This window comes from Physeter macrocephalus, chromosome 6, assembly GCF_002837175.3.
Source record: "Physeter macrocephalus isolate SW-GA chromosome 6, ASM283717v5, whole genome shotgun sequence".
In the NCBI taxonomy this organism is placed as follows: Eukaryota; Metazoa; Chordata; class Mammalia; order Artiodactyla; family Physeteridae; genus Physeter; species Physeter macrocephalus.
The window spans coordinates 45,200,865-45,216,447 of NC_041219.1; the positions used below are offsets into that span (position 1 = coordinate 45,200,865).

General features: G+C 38.8%; 1 protein-coding gene across 5 annotated transcripts in view; it reads right to left on the minus strand.

The window, feature by feature from the left end:
• MRTFA (myocardin related transcription factor A) overlaps positions 1-15,583 on the minus strand; it is a 205,537-nt gene that overhangs the window by 40,585 nt on the left and 149,369 nt on the right. For all 5 annotated transcript variants that reach the window (XM_055085328.1, XM_055085326.1, XM_055085327.1 and 2 more), the window contains one exon: positions 1,522-1,587. In XM_055085328.1, coding sequence (XP_054941303.1) covers positions 1,522-1,587 — 66 coding nt within the window. The remainder of the gene's footprint in view (positions 1-1,521; positions 1,588-15,583) is intronic.

The following is a 15,583-nucleotide window of genomic DNA, read 5'->3' on the forward strand; positions in this document are numbered from 1 at the left end:
CGGGGCACCAACCCGTGTCCCCTGCACCGGCAGGTGGACTCCCAACCACTGCGCCACCAGGGAAGCCAGCAATTTTAAAAAAGATATAAATTTGAGACTTAAGTTTCCTGGCTGACACTTAGGACAGAAATAGACCTCAGACTCCTTATACTTGCTATGAAGTTCTAGCTCTTAGACATGGACCTGGTATTACCACGATGTAAATCAAATCCCATCCTCACTTGCTTAAAAGCCTTCAATGGCTTTCCATTGTAGTTAAAACAGAACCCTACCTCCTCCTTGTGGTTGACAAGGCTCTCATTCTGGCTCCGCCCACCTTGCCAATCTTAACTGGCCCCTACTCTCTCCTCACTTACCAGGCCCAGCCACAATGGCTTCCTTGATGTTTGCAAACATGCCAGGCACTTAACTGCACTAGGCCCTTACACTTGCTTTTTCTTCTTCCTGGGCCCTCTTCCTGCTTCTGAATGACTGACTCCATCATATCCTTCAGATCTCAGCTCAAATATTTCCTCCTCAAGAAGGCCTTTCTTGACCAACTTTTCCAAAGTGATTCCATCTCATTCCTATTATTTATTAATATACCAACCAGTTAATTTACTTCATAGCATTTACCATGTTTTGAAATAATTGTGTTTGTCTCCCTGTTTGTTATATTATCAGTCTTCTAAGTACAAAACTCCTGAGAGCAGGAGTTGAACCTATCTTCCTGTATCAACAGGCACACACTAGGTACTCAAATATTTTGAATGAATGAGTGAATGAGAATTAGGAAAGTACAGTAGCAGTAGGTTAGCAGGCATTGGGTTAAGGTGAAAAACATCAGTTCTCCCACTATGAAGCTAGAAGTTGTTGTATGATATATAAATTTTGCTGGCTTCAGCGTCCACTCATTTTATAAGGCTATTGGTAGTCAAAGCAAATTTTCTTACTTCTAACAGATTCCAAGGTTGGCTTTCTTTCTGCCAAGTGATGCAGTCCTGCACCAAGCCCAGCCCTGCGATAGCCCCACCAATGACTCCACTCAGGCACACTCATCCCCACGCCAGCCTTAGGGTATATCTGAGGCTCTCACTCTAAATAAAACTGGGGCTGACTCAGAATACTAGATGGAAAAGGGCTGTCTCTCCCCAAGCACCCGAACACTAAGGCAAAACACACGCGAGAAGTGTTCTTCCTCACAGTACCCCAGCTCAAGAGCTGTTCCTCCTATAAAGGGAAGTATAATAGGGCGTAGAAACCCTTTAAAACGTGCAGTTCAGAAGCTAAGGATGATTCAATGGTACCGTTAAACCTAACGCTGTTTGTTTCACTGAACTTGATCAATTAGGGCTGTTTTCTTAACTATCACTGATTGAGAGGCCCCGAACTTGGAAAAGCATGACAAAGAAAGGAGTGAAAAATGAACCCTGTAAGGCCTTGTTTTCTGTTAGATGCTCCCCGTGGCATACTGGGTACACACACCGCATCCTAAAAGCAACTCTATCAAGCACTGAGAGGGGGAGAGAGAGTGGTACTTACGTGGCATGATCCCTTGGCTCACCAGTTCCTCCCGCGTCCGGCGCTGCTGGAGCTTCAACTGCAGCACTGCATGGCAGCAAAGAGAGAGGGGAGATCAAGGCTCAGTTGGGCATTCCACCACAAAAGACACATTTTCAAATGCAAAGAAAGCCTCGAAACAGAAGGGTGTAGTGTGAAAGAAGGATCCCCTTCAATTGTGACTGTAATTGCAGAAGTGGCCTGATACAGCACGGTTTCCGTATTCTGCTGTGGGCGGCGAGAGGAAGTTGCAAAGGGTCTTGCTGGGTGATAACAATCCACAAAGTACCAAAGTCCTGCATCTTTGCTCAAAACCTTCTACAACGCTGTGTCCTCCTCCAAGACGAAAAAAACACAAATTCTTAACTCAAAGAAAACATAATGAGGACCACCGCGCAGCAGAAAAAGCTTTCTAGATGTTCCACACCTTCTTTCTGGTAGCAAATGTTTACCACCATAAGTATAGCGAGTGATAGATCAGGAAGTATTAGTTATTTGTAAAATCTTTCCTTTTGTATCTAAAAATTATACCTATTTTCAGCAAGCAATGGATTTCCGTGGACCAGAAAATATTTTGCCATTAAGATAACTCCTCTCTGCCTCTTCCTCTTCACTTAGAGCCTTTTTCTGTTGACATGAAACAACAGAGCTAGGTGATTCAAAGCACATCCGGACTAAGGGAGGGTGATGGGTGTTTCTACTATTTCTACTCTGGCAACACCACTTGATATAACAAGTTAATAGGAATTTTTTTTTAAGTAAAAAGCCAATTATCTCTATTTCAAATGTCAGTGAAACCTAAAGGGTATTACCACTGCACACCATACAGAATGACAAAAGCACAGCCTCCATTCAGAGACTAAGTGAGAAAATGTCCAGAAAAGGAGGGTTAAGAGGATCTCACGGGTCAAGGGAAGTTCTCTTATATGATAAGTCTTCAATTATAAGGTCCCTGCAAGTCACATCTGAGAGGGGGACCTGTATCTATGAGGAACCATATTACCCTAATGTCTGCCTTTTCTATCCACAAAGCAGTTTTTAAGAAGGTCTCCAAAAACTGCAGAACCGTAACTAGTCTCTCCTGACTATATCTCAAATTCAGCAGGTCCAAAACCTATCTTTTCCCCCCAAAACCTAATCTACTTCCCATCCTTTTTCTCTTTAATGGTATCACTATCCTTTTCCGCAGTACTAATACTAAAACTTTTGAGCCAACGTCAACTCTGCCACCTCCTCACGCTCCTATTTTATCAAGTTTACTACGTTTCCTCGTGTTGCAGTGACAGCACTGTGTCTCGCCCACTCTCAGTCACCCCGATCAAGATTGTCCAATTACTCTTCCTCCAGTACCATGAACTTTTCCAACTCCTTATTCACTTCACCTGGAAATGCCCAACTCTTCACCTGACCTTCCCAACTCACTCCTCCCCCGCACTGAGAATTACCCCAGGCCTCCTGTGAGCTACCTTTTATCTGTTATAAAAAGTAGAGTGATATTTTGCCCTGTGTAATACTTACCCTCTGAATAAATCTTCTCTCTCGTACCAGTTTATAAACTCCTGGGGGCGGGGGCAGGGAATATATCTTACTAATCTATGAACCACCCCCCAAGAGCACTTAATACACAGTAAGCATTTAACAATTGTCTCTTAAACTGAACTGGCTCTCTAAATGATGATACATACAGCCTGAGAAATCTAATCAGGAGGGTATTATTATTATTTACAAATTAACATTGTTAAAAATAAAGACAGCCTTGCAGAATAAAATATAAAGGCAGCAACAGCCACACTAATAGCTAACATTTATAGAACACGTGCTCTGTGCCAGATACTGTCCTACATTCTTTCATGTTTTAACTCAATCTTCATAACTTCCCTATGGAGAGAACAGGTATTATTATTTTATAGGTAAGGAAAATGAGGCCCAGAGAGATTAAGTAGGTTACCTAAGGTGATCTACTAATAAGAGGTACAACAGGTTTTGAACCCAAGCATTCTGATTCCAGAACCTGGGCTCCTTACTTCTCTGCTTCTCTGGGGTCTTTTGGAAGCCTGTGCTGCTGAGATAAACAGGCATGGAGTATGATCACCTGGGTTCATTCTGTGGTAAGACAAAGGGGATGAGGGAAATGGATGGTTCAGGCCAGGTCAAAGAAGTTTGCGTGATCAGTTTCAGTAAAATAAATTTAATCTACGAACTTGATTTCAGAATAAATTACAGATCAACAGCAGTAGTAATAATAAAATAAAATTATAATAGGAGTCATTGAGGGTTGCTATGTGTCAGCCCTATGTTAAGTGACTGACATGCTTTTCACTTGTTTAATTAAAAAAAAAAAAAAAAGCCCTCTTTTTTACGTCGGGACTTGGGAGCTGCTCTGTGGTGCTTGGAACAATGGCTTTCTGTGTCATGGAACTGTTATGTGGAGAGGCTAAGATGCAAAGGAAAGTTCCAAAACATATGGGAGAATGTTTGCTGGAAAATGACTTGGTTAAAACCTGACAATCCTACCAGCATCCTGCAGGTTGATGAATACTAATGAAGCTATGAATGTCACCGATTGATGAACAGCTTCATTTTAAATGAGGAGTTGCTGTCTGCCTATTGAAAGAGGCCAGTTTGCTATGAAGTTCCTAAGGTGTAAACTTCTCTGGCTAGCGCCACGAGATTTACTTGTCTGTTTTATGAAAAACTGGTGATCAGGAAAAGCTCCTCATTTTATGGACACGGAAAGAAAACAAAACTCAAGACAGATTATTTATTTTTAATTTTGAAATTGCATTTGTAAATAGATTTCTGAGCCGACATCGAATCTAGATTAATGCACCCATAAGATTCAAGTCATTTCTATTTAATCATGTCACTGCCCTAGAGTCATAACCTGTTATTGATACTTTCTAGCTCTGAAACTCTTTTTAATGGAAAATTCTTTTTCAGTTATCTAGCCTTGTAATTAAATAATTTTGAAGGGGGGGAAAAAAAAGCCCTGTGGGAACAGTACAATTATTATCTCCATTTTACAGATGAGAAAACTAAGGATCAAACCTTTAAACTTTTGCCTTAGGTCAGATGGCTCAAAAGTGCTGGAACTAGGATTCGCACCAGGTCGCTGTGATGCTAAAGTGAAGGGACTTAATACTGTGCCACATGTCTCCTTGGAAGAAAGAAAGGAGGGCCAGGCAGGATAAAGTAAGAGGGGAAAAAAGGGCATATATTTGTCATCTTTTAGAGTGTTTCTAAGGCCCCGTGTAAGATGAGCTATTAGAAAAGGATTAAATATAACAAACTGATTTGATTTCAGAGAACAGGGAAACCTAATGCAATTCAGTAAGTCTGAACACTTCAAAAAAACAATAACTAATGAAAACTCTATTATCCAAGAATAATTTTGAAGTATCAATCATCAGCCTTCCTAAAAACCCGTATACAGATAGGGCCATAAGGGATCCATTATGCAAACTTACTGACTGAAAAACTTCTTGCTTCACGAAAGCAAAAATTTAACTCTATGATTCGAGCTTTTTATGGAGTTTTTTTTTTTTTTAAACAGCTCTAGGTCAAAGAGGAAGCTTCATCTAATAAACCTTTTCCATCTCTAAAACTAAATGAAATTAAAGTTCAGTTATCTGAAAATTCCATCTTGTGCCTCTCAGCAGTTAACTCCAAACTCTATGCTTATCTGAAATCTGACCAAGTTTCCCATTTACATAAGAGAATTAACCCTGTATCAGTATACTCTGGGTATTGCTATAACTTGATTGTAGGTATGTATTATTTTATACATTGCATAACCCCTGCTAACCCAAACAATGTTTATAAGGAGGAAAATAAAAGCCCTAAGCAGTAAATTCAGAATTATGGTGTAATGTATCTGTTTGGCTCTGTATATATACAACAATCCTTCTTCTAAGACTTTCAGCCACAAAGAAATGCATATTTACATGAATTTCCCCTTTCCTTAGTCTATCTTAATTCCTCTTAATTCTAAGCACTCTAAATAAAATGGCTTTATGTTTCCAGGCCTGGAGGATTATTCATTTTAGAACAAATCATTTAATAAGTGACTTTCGTTAAATACCATATTATGTATTATGTATATTATGTATTATGTATTATGTTATTGTACATCACCATTTAGATTTCCTCTCTATTCCCCAAGTCAATAAAAACTAAACAAAAATACCTATTTGTGTACAAGCATGCATCTTTATACCTTCGCTCTTACTGAATTCCACAAATTTAATATATCATCTGTTTCTAAATGGGTCTGTGCAAGCAGCCTATATATAGGTGAACAGATGTCTTTAAAGCTGATGCATGGTGAATCAACTGAGTTGCCTGCCAGAAAAGGGCTGGAATAAAAAGAAACAAACCGTAAAGTGGGGAACCCTAGGTTCTCCATTCCCCATGAAAATAATCAAGTTTTCCATTTGTTTCAAACACAGGTGATCAACTGCTATTTGAATAAGTGGCTACTTGGGAAATCAAAGCAAGGGAAGGAACTTCACATATTTCTGCCCTGTACGACCATGGAGGTATACTGATGGTATTCAAGGGATAATGCCCAAGAAATGAACACATCAAACAACTGGGTCAACTGGGTCTGGAAAGAAAAAGCAAAAATAAGTGCTGTGTTCTCAAGTCCAGCTCTATGGCTTCCACTGGCCAGTAGTTCTGGATTTTACTGAAAAGAGAGATGTGCAGCTTAGTAGGCTGCTCCTACCTTATTCATATTTACCCATTATTGATTTCACCATGGCTTCTAGAATAGGGAGGCTTTAAAGTATAAGTTATGAGGGAAGTAGAAAAGAAGAGGAAAGGGTTAGTATGGGAATGACTGGGAAAGAACAAAAACGCTCCCTCTGCATCGTCCTTTGCTCAGGATGAAGACCTCTTCAACAAAGATTGACTGCAGGAACATTCCATTAACTCAGCTCTATTCGAAACACTGAAGAATCTTTTTCTCAGTTCTTTAAATATGGATATGAAACTTTAAATTAAACCTAATCAAATGACAATGAATTTGATCACAGCTCTTCAGACTATTTATGTTACAAAAAGGCTCCAAAATAAACTTGTTAACAAATAAGGGAAATGCTCTTGACTAGAAATTATATGCTAGTCCAAAAAGTGCTGTATCAGAAACTCAGTGAGGTTTACATGCTTGAGGAGAGGAAAAGGCAAACAAGCCTTCTCAAAAATCTTTTCTCTCCCCACCCCCCAACCCCGCTAAGATATTTGACCCTAAGTTATGGAGGTTCTCATACTTCAGAGGAGGAAATTACTACCCAGAAATGATCAACTGAAAGACTGGCCTGGTTGGAGTTAAGTTTGAAAGCATGAGTTTTCATGAGAATTAAAAGTGACCCTCATACCAAGCTACTAAAATAAAAAGGACGAATATACTAGAAAATAAATTAGATGTCATTTCTGGCATTCCTAAGGTACAACTAATACTAGAAGATTTCGGGACTTCCCTGGTCGTTCAGTGGGTAAGACTCTGCGCTCCCATTGCAGGGGGCTCGGGTTCGATCCCCGGTCGGGGAACTCGATCCCACATGCATGTGGCAACTAAGAGTCCGCATGCCGCAACTAAGTCCACAAGCAGCAACAACGAAGATCCCGCATGCTGCAACTAAGACCCAGCGCAGCCAAAATAAATAAATAGATATTTTTTAAAAATACTAGAAGATTTCTCCATTTTGTTTTAATTCAATTTCATGATACTTACTTAAATGATTTAGAATAAGGAATCTTTTGATTTATCTTCTCATGAATTACAATCTACCTCACTCTTGATAATGAACAAATATGCAGAAAATCAACAAGAATATAGAAAACTTGAATACACTCCACCCAACAACTGCAGAATACATATTTTTCTCAAGCACACATGGAACAGTCTCTAGGACAGGTCATATACTAGGCCATAAAACCAGTCTTAGTGAGTTTAAATGGATTTAAATCATACAATGTACATTCTTTGACTACAATGAAATTAAATTAGAAACCAACAACAGAAGAAAATTTGGGAAATTCATAATTATGTAGAAATTAAACAACACACTCTTAAGTAGCTAATGGGTCAAAGGAAAAATAATAGGGAAATTAGAAAGTATTTTGAACTGAACAATATATCAAAATTTATGGGATATATCTAAAGTAGTGCTTAGAGGGAAATTCATAGATTTAAATGCCTATATCAGAAAAGAAGATCTCAAATACATACTATAAAGCCTTCACCTTAAGAAGCTAGAAAAAGAAGTGCAAACTAAACCCAAGGAAAGTAGAAGAAAGAAAGTTAAAGAAGAAAGGAATTATACAGAAAACAGAAAAATAGAGAAAACCAATGGAACCAAAAGTTTTTGTTTAAAAATATCAACAAAACTGACAAATCTTTAGTTAGAATGACCAAGAAAAGAGACATAAAACAGATGCAAAACTCAGCAATGTAAAAGGAGGTATGACCACCAACTATAGTAAGTAAGAAAGTTAAAAGGGAATACTATGAAGAACCATATGCCAACAAACTAGGTAACTTAGATGAAGTGGACAAATTCCTAGAAAGGCACAAATGACTGAAACTGACTCAAGAAAAAACAGAATATCCAGAGAGACCTATAAAAAGTAAAGAGATTTTCCTTTTTTTGAGGAGAAAAGAAAAACCAAGGCTCAGATGGCTTCACTGGTCAATTTTACCAAACATTTAAGAGAAGAATTAATAATAATCCTTCACAAACTCTTCCAGAAAACAGAGAAGGGAACACTTCCCAACTCACTCTATGAGGCTAGCATTACTCTGATACCAAAGCCAGAGAAAGACATCACAACAAAACTACAGACCAATGTCCCTTATGAACACAGACACAAAAATTCTCAACAAAATACTAGAAAACAGAAGCCAGGACTGGAACCAAATCTTCTGTATTCTTATCCTTGTATTCTTTCCCCCATTCCAGTGATTCTCAACCTTAACTTCCCAAATAAAATCATCTGAGAATGTCTTCAGTTGGTCTGGAGTGGGGCCTGGACATCAGGGTTTTTCAAAAGCTTGCCAGATGATTCTAAAGTAGTGTCAGGTTAACAACTGCTGCCCCATTTCATGCTACTTTGGCCTAACTTAAATTCACTTTACACTGGAAAATTAAACATGTTCCATCCATGTTCACGATGCCAATTATAAATCATGCTCAGTAACTAGCACTGCGCAGATTTAATGCACCTTTCTTTTGATGCTCCCAATTAATTGCTTTTAAAGCACATCATCCTTTGGTGTGTACTGAACAATGGTTGAATCTTTTTAAGTTAAATATTTTGTTTTAAATTTGTTTAAAAGTTTGTAACAGGAGAGGACTTTCATTTTCTAATACACTTCTTCCAGAAAAATTATTTGTCATCTAATACTGAAGGTTTAAATGTTAAGGGGAAAAAAATGGCTAAAGAACTTAATAAACAGATAAAATCTGGTATCTCTAGACTCACTTCCGTGACTTTTCTATCTAAATCTAATGCACTTGATATGATGCCTCATCTTCTAAGTTCTCTTTTAAACACAGCCTAGCACACTTATTTAATAAATATTGTTAAAACTAATTTCAGATAGTATATTCTTACTCCAAATTCTGTTCTTTCTATAAATCCCCAAAGCCTGATCTCATAATAATTGGTACATTTTTCCTCCTCATTAACCTTCAGGTACCAATCCCAGAAAAAATAAGCAAATACAATTCAATCCAGCAATAGACAACACCACCTCTAGCTTCAAACTGGAGAATGTGTTTTACTGGGAAGAGAAGGAACAGTGTGGTAAAACCCATAGCCTTATGTGAAGCTTAGCATGCTCATAATTAGAATATTCATCTTTGCAGCAGTGAATTACACCTATGTTATTGGTGTATTTTTATACTTCAGTTTATCCTATAAACTGCAAAATCACCCAAATTGTAAAACCACATCACCTATCACTTAGAACCAAAGACTATTCTCTGAACACCCACTCATTTCATTATTAGAGTATATGAATAAAAGTAGGTGAAGGGTGTTTATGTCAATTATATCTCAATCTTCAAATTAATTATTTATTTTTTTCAAGTAGGTGAAGTTACCCCCAGAGGAAGGTATTTCTCATTTCTACTGCCTGGGCTACTTGACAGCATCACCACCAAAATAGGGACTGGGAGTCGGGGTGAGCAAAGAGCTCTCCTCTCTGCATCCTCTCATTCACTCATCTAACAGATACGTTAGGGTTCATACTAGTAGGCTGGATACACCTATGGTCTCTGCTCACATAAAGCTTTCAGTCCAGTGGGGAAACTGAAATCAAATCACATATAAATAAGTACAAGTTGTGATCAATGTTTTACAAGAAAGAATAAAGGATATGAGAGAGGTCAGACCCTGGAATTCACAGTTACTCCTCCTTTAATATTCTGTGATAACTAACTTTCCACATTTCCTCTTCACTATTTTTTTTAGATGATTTTTAAAATTCTCTTCACTATTATAGAGTCAATTATTTAAGATACTAACAATCCTTGAGAAACAGAGACGTCAGGGTAAGCTGTATTAAAATAAGTAAGTTAAGACAGTTTCATTTAGTCACTTTACACATATTTGCTTAGTTGCTCGAGGGTTCACATACTAGTTGGTCAGCACACCTATGCACCTCATATTCATGCCTTATTCAGTTATCCCTCAGTTTCTGTCAAAACTTTCCTTGGCATTCACTCAAGAAATATGAGGGTCTACTACATGTGCCAGCCACTGAGCTTGCTGTGGGGATATAGTAGTGACCAGACAGAGTCGCTGCCTTCAGTGGTTGTTTGAGGGAAACAACCATCAAATAAGGACTTATAAGAGTGAAGAGTATTTTCAAAGAAAACATTACTCAGACACCACATCCCAACTAAGTGGTTTGACGGTTCCCATGATTCAATGCATGCATTCAAACATCTTTTGTACTCTCAAAGCCAGGGCCCGGCGCTAGAAATAGATATGTGAATAAGACATGGTTCTCATGCTCAAGGAATTCTTAAGTCTAATGCAAAAAAAGGGACTCAAAACGGATAATTACAATGCTATAAGAAAGACATTGATGTCTGTAATATAGATTTTTTTACTTAAAAAGTCACAGAAAAATGTAACTTTAGCTAGCACACACTACTAAGGGTCCCTGCCAAACTCAAGTCATTTGGTCTTATGTGTGCTACACACATACGCATAAATAATAAAAAGATGTGTTGGTTTCTTAAAAATATAAATTCAAATAGTTACGTATTTTTTAGGTGCTATGGGAATACAAAGGTGATACTACCCAATGCTGGAAGTCACAGAGAAAGAGAAACAAGATCCTTTCTATGTGCGGTAGGACAAGTGAACATATAAATTGGCCCTTAAAAATATCTTATCCCCATGATTAGCTTGAACTAATGTTTAGAGTAATTTTCTGATTTCATTCCCCCAAAGAATACTCCTCTGGGCCCCTGTTTACTGTACTCTCTCATAAGCCCTTTCTGAGAGAGACTAGAAAGATGTCAAAGAGGGGGGAGAGGTGCCTCTGTGCTCCCTTACTCCCCTCCACTGCTCTTCCTGCTTCCTGGTTCTCATTCTTACCCTGTCCTACAGCATCCCTGGAATTCTTTTTCTTCTGTTCCTTATATATAATTTCTCAAACTCTCTAAGCTCTAAATTTCTCTAGTCCTTTTCATGATTAATTTTCTTCCGTCAACTTGGGAAACCAGCCGGAACGGGTTAGCACAGCGTACACAGCACTAAAAATGTATTTCTGGCCTATGCTTTTAATATAAACAATAGCATTTTAAAGGTCCAGTGTATTCTATAATTAGTCCTACTCTTAACCAGAAAGCATTTACTATCAACTTAACTATGACTCCAGGGAGAGGGGCAAGCAATGCATATTGAGTTGGTTATATGAATATTTTATAAGTTCCATGTGAATGAAATACACTTAGAGAACTGACCTTTAAGGGCAGACCAAAAACATGAGAGAAAGAATGGGAAGACAGGGGTTCCACGCCTGGCTCTGCTGCTACCTAATCAACTCACTTAACGTCGTTTAGCCTTGACCTTCTCACTATAATACAATTTGGAAAAATAACCCCTACCCTTTGAAGCTCAAAAAAACCTAATGTATGTGAAAAGTGCTTTGTAAAACTGTAACACAGACTATAAATGTTTCACTAGAGGTCTTTACATGAGATAGCTTTTCTCTAGGACAGGAGCAAGAATTGCTAGTACTGTAACCTGGTACCAAACCTCCAATGAGATGCTTTATTCTGCAGAGTAAAAGGGCCTTATATAAAAAAAACTCCTTATTTAAAATCATGTCCCAAGTTGCAGGGCAGGGGGAAGAGGGAGGGGAGAGGTGGAGAGGAGAACTGCTTCCTTTTAGAAGGCAGTTCTGGAACATGCAGTCAGTGAAGAAGCACGCTCTGTTCCCAGACTCTAGACAACCTGGTATGTATAAAGAGCAAGACACAGAGAAAGGCAGAAGAATCAGTACCCATTCATTAATAAAATTAAATATACAGGGAGTGTTCAAAGCATGCTCCTGAAATTCTGAGCTGTCAATACCAAAACAGTGGTTAAAGGACCCAGAAAGGGGACTTCCCTGGTGGTCCAGTGGTTAAGAATCTGCGCTCCCAATGCAGGGGGCCTGGGTTAGATGCCTGGTCAGGGAACTAGATCCCACATGCCACAACGAAGATCCAGCACGTGGCAATGAAGACCCCAAGTGCCGCAACTAAGACCAGATGCAGCCAAATAAATAAATACTTAAAAAAAAAAAAGGACCCAGAAAGGTCCATTTATCTGTTGCCAGAGAACGAAGGATCTGCTAAAAGTCAGATCCAGAGTTAAGACAAAAGGAGGAAGCAGAGGTGAGAGAAGGAAAGTTGATTCAGAGAGGGATCCTACTGATCCACCATCTAAAAAGCATACGGCTAAATGCACTGTGGTATCCTAGGTTGGATCTTGGAACGGAAAAAGGACATCAGTGGGAAAACAAATGAAATGTAAATAAAGTTTGGAGTTTGCTCAGTAGTGTGACCAATGTTGATCTTTTAGTTTTGACAAATGTACCAAAGGTATGTAAGATGCTAACATTAGGGGCAATCAGTGAATGGTGTATGAGAACTCTCTAAACTATCTGTGCAACTTTTTTGTAAGTCTAAAATTATTCCATAAAACACAGACCTACTAGAGCATGGACTTGAGGATATGGGGACTGGGAAGAGTAAGCTGTGACGAAGTGAGAGAGTGGCATGGACATATATACACTACCAAACGTAGGGTGTATAGCTAGTGGGAAGCAGCCGCATGGCACAGGGATAGCACCTCGGTGCTCTGTGACCACCTAGAGGGGTGGGATAGGGAGGGTGGGAGGGAGAAGCAAGAGGGAAGAGATATGGGAACATATGTATATGTATAACTGATTCACTTTGTTGTAAAGCAGAAACTAACACACCATTGTAAAGCAATTATACTCCAATAAAGATGTTTAAAAAAAAAAGTATATGGAAAAAGAATAAAATAAAATAATTCCAAAACAAAAAGTTTATTTTAAAACCCCATGGATTTGACTCTCCTTTCAGAAAGATATACGAATCAATTACTAAAACATATCAAGGGTCAGGTTTTTTTTATTTTTTTCTTTTTAATAAATTTATTTTATTTTTTATTTATTTATTTTTGGCTGCGTTGGGTCTTCGTTGCTGCGCGGGCTTCCTCTAGTTGCAGCGAGAGGGAGTTACTGTTCGTTGCGGCTTCTCGTTGTGGTGCCTCCTCTTGTTGCAGAGCACGGGCTCTAGGCATACGGGCCTCAGTAGTTGTGGTGCGCAGGCTCAGTAGTTGTGGTGTACGGGCTTAGTTGCTCTGCGGCATGTGGGATCCTCCCAGACCAGGGATCAAACCTGTGTCCCCTGCATTGGCAGGCAGATTCTTAACCACTGTGCTACCAGGGAAGTCCCAAAGGTCAAGTTTTTCAAACTGAAGTGCTACCATGTGTTGGACAGAAAGAAATTACTAATTCCTATAATGATTAATTATGAAGAACAAATAATAATGGTCTTCTAATAAATTTAAATTATAAAATGATTTGTGGCATAAACAAATATAATAAACAATAATATAATGTTTCAAAGACTTGAAGACAGGAATCCCTAATTCTTTTTAAAATCACACATACCAAAATCATCTGTGAGATTTCAAATTTGATTATTTTATCAATATGCTCATTCAACCCTTTCACAATCCCATAAATTTCTCTTTCATCTCTGTATATAGTGTGTAAACATGAGTTAAATTATGTCTCAAATGATCTGCTTTAGAAATCAGAAATAATACTAAAAATGATAAATAGCTTCGATTTAATCTGAATACTGGCAGGGATACAGACAGAGATGAGGCATTTTCCTGGGTTGGTAAACCTGGTAATTTACAAATGATAAACTTATGAAAATCCAACCTGTACTAAAATATACAAAATAAAGGGGCTCTGTATTGTGTAATAATACTTATAAAACAGTGAAAACATGCATGTATCATCTTATTTAATTCTTAAAACAAAGCTATATGGAAGTTATTATTATTATTATTTTTTGGCCGCATTGGGGTCTTTGTTGCTGCGCGCGGGCTTCCTCTAGTTGCGGCAAACGGGGGCTACTCTTCATTGCGGTGGCTTCTTTTGTTGTGGAGCACGGGCTCTAGGCACACGGGCTTCAGTAGTTGTGGCGCACGGGCTCTAGACCGCAGGCTCAGTAATTGTGGCACATGGGCTTAGTTGTTCCACGGCATGTGGGCTCTTCCTGGACCAGGGCTCGAACCCGTGTCCCCTGCAAGGGCAAGCCGATTCTTAACCACTGTGCCACCAGGGAAGTCCCAAAGTTGTTATTATTATACTATTTGTAGATGAGGAAATTGAGCGTTAGAGAAATTAAGCAATTTGCCCAAGGTCATAGGGTAAGTAAAGGGTAGAACAGAAATTGGAACCCAGCTCCATTTCAATCGACAACCTGAGCCCTTAACCACTATCATATGTTGTGCTTCTTTTCTTTCATAAAACACACCAGTTCTGCATGTTTAAAAATGACACTATATTATCTGCATGATGTGGCTGGAAAAAATTATCTATATGTTTACCAACCAGGGGAAAGTCCAGGTGATTTCAGTGAATAGTTTATGGCATTTCAGAACTCTAGAATTGAAAAGGCTCCCTCTATTCAAATTCCAAAAGACATAGAGACTATAGATAACAGTGGTCACATGTAAAGGTCATTCAAAGGGGCTCCTCCCAGAGACAGGAGGCAGTCTGGAAGGATACCAGAGAACTCCACAGGCCCACTTCCCATTTGGCTCTCGAACAGGCAGAGAGTACCTGTTTCCTGGTACAACTTCCTTTCTGCAATCTGCCAGGGGTTCTTCCCTGGTACTAGGGAGATTCTGGGTTGATTCATTCATTAATTAATCAAACTAATGGTTATCATGCACCTATTATATGCTAGGCATTGTGCTAGGTGATATAGCAGTAAAATGGACAGATTGAAGTCCCTGCCCTCACAGAGTATATGTCCTAGTGCGAAAAACAATAAATAAGTTACATATAACTTCCGGTGGTACATTACGTGAAGAAAAACACAGTGGAATAAGAGAAGAGAGAGTGACGGTGGGTGGTCAATTTTAGACCAAGTCCACAGGGAAGGTCCTTCTGAGGAGACAGATGACCCTTATGCAGAAACCTAAACAGCATGATAAACTATGAACAGATCTGGAGAAAGAGTGCTCCAGGCAGCAGAAATAGCAAGTGCAAAGGCACCGAAGTAAGAAAAGGCTTGTCTTGAGAAGGAAACTAAGAAATGAAGAATCGAACATGCTGATTTCCTATACTATGTAGTCACTGGGTTGGATGCACTACTACGGTGACTCATTTATCAATAATATAAACAGTTATTTAAGGTATGTATTGCTTCTCTTTTATAGATGAAGAAAAAGAGGTTCAAAGAGGTTAAGTAACTGTTTGCACAGC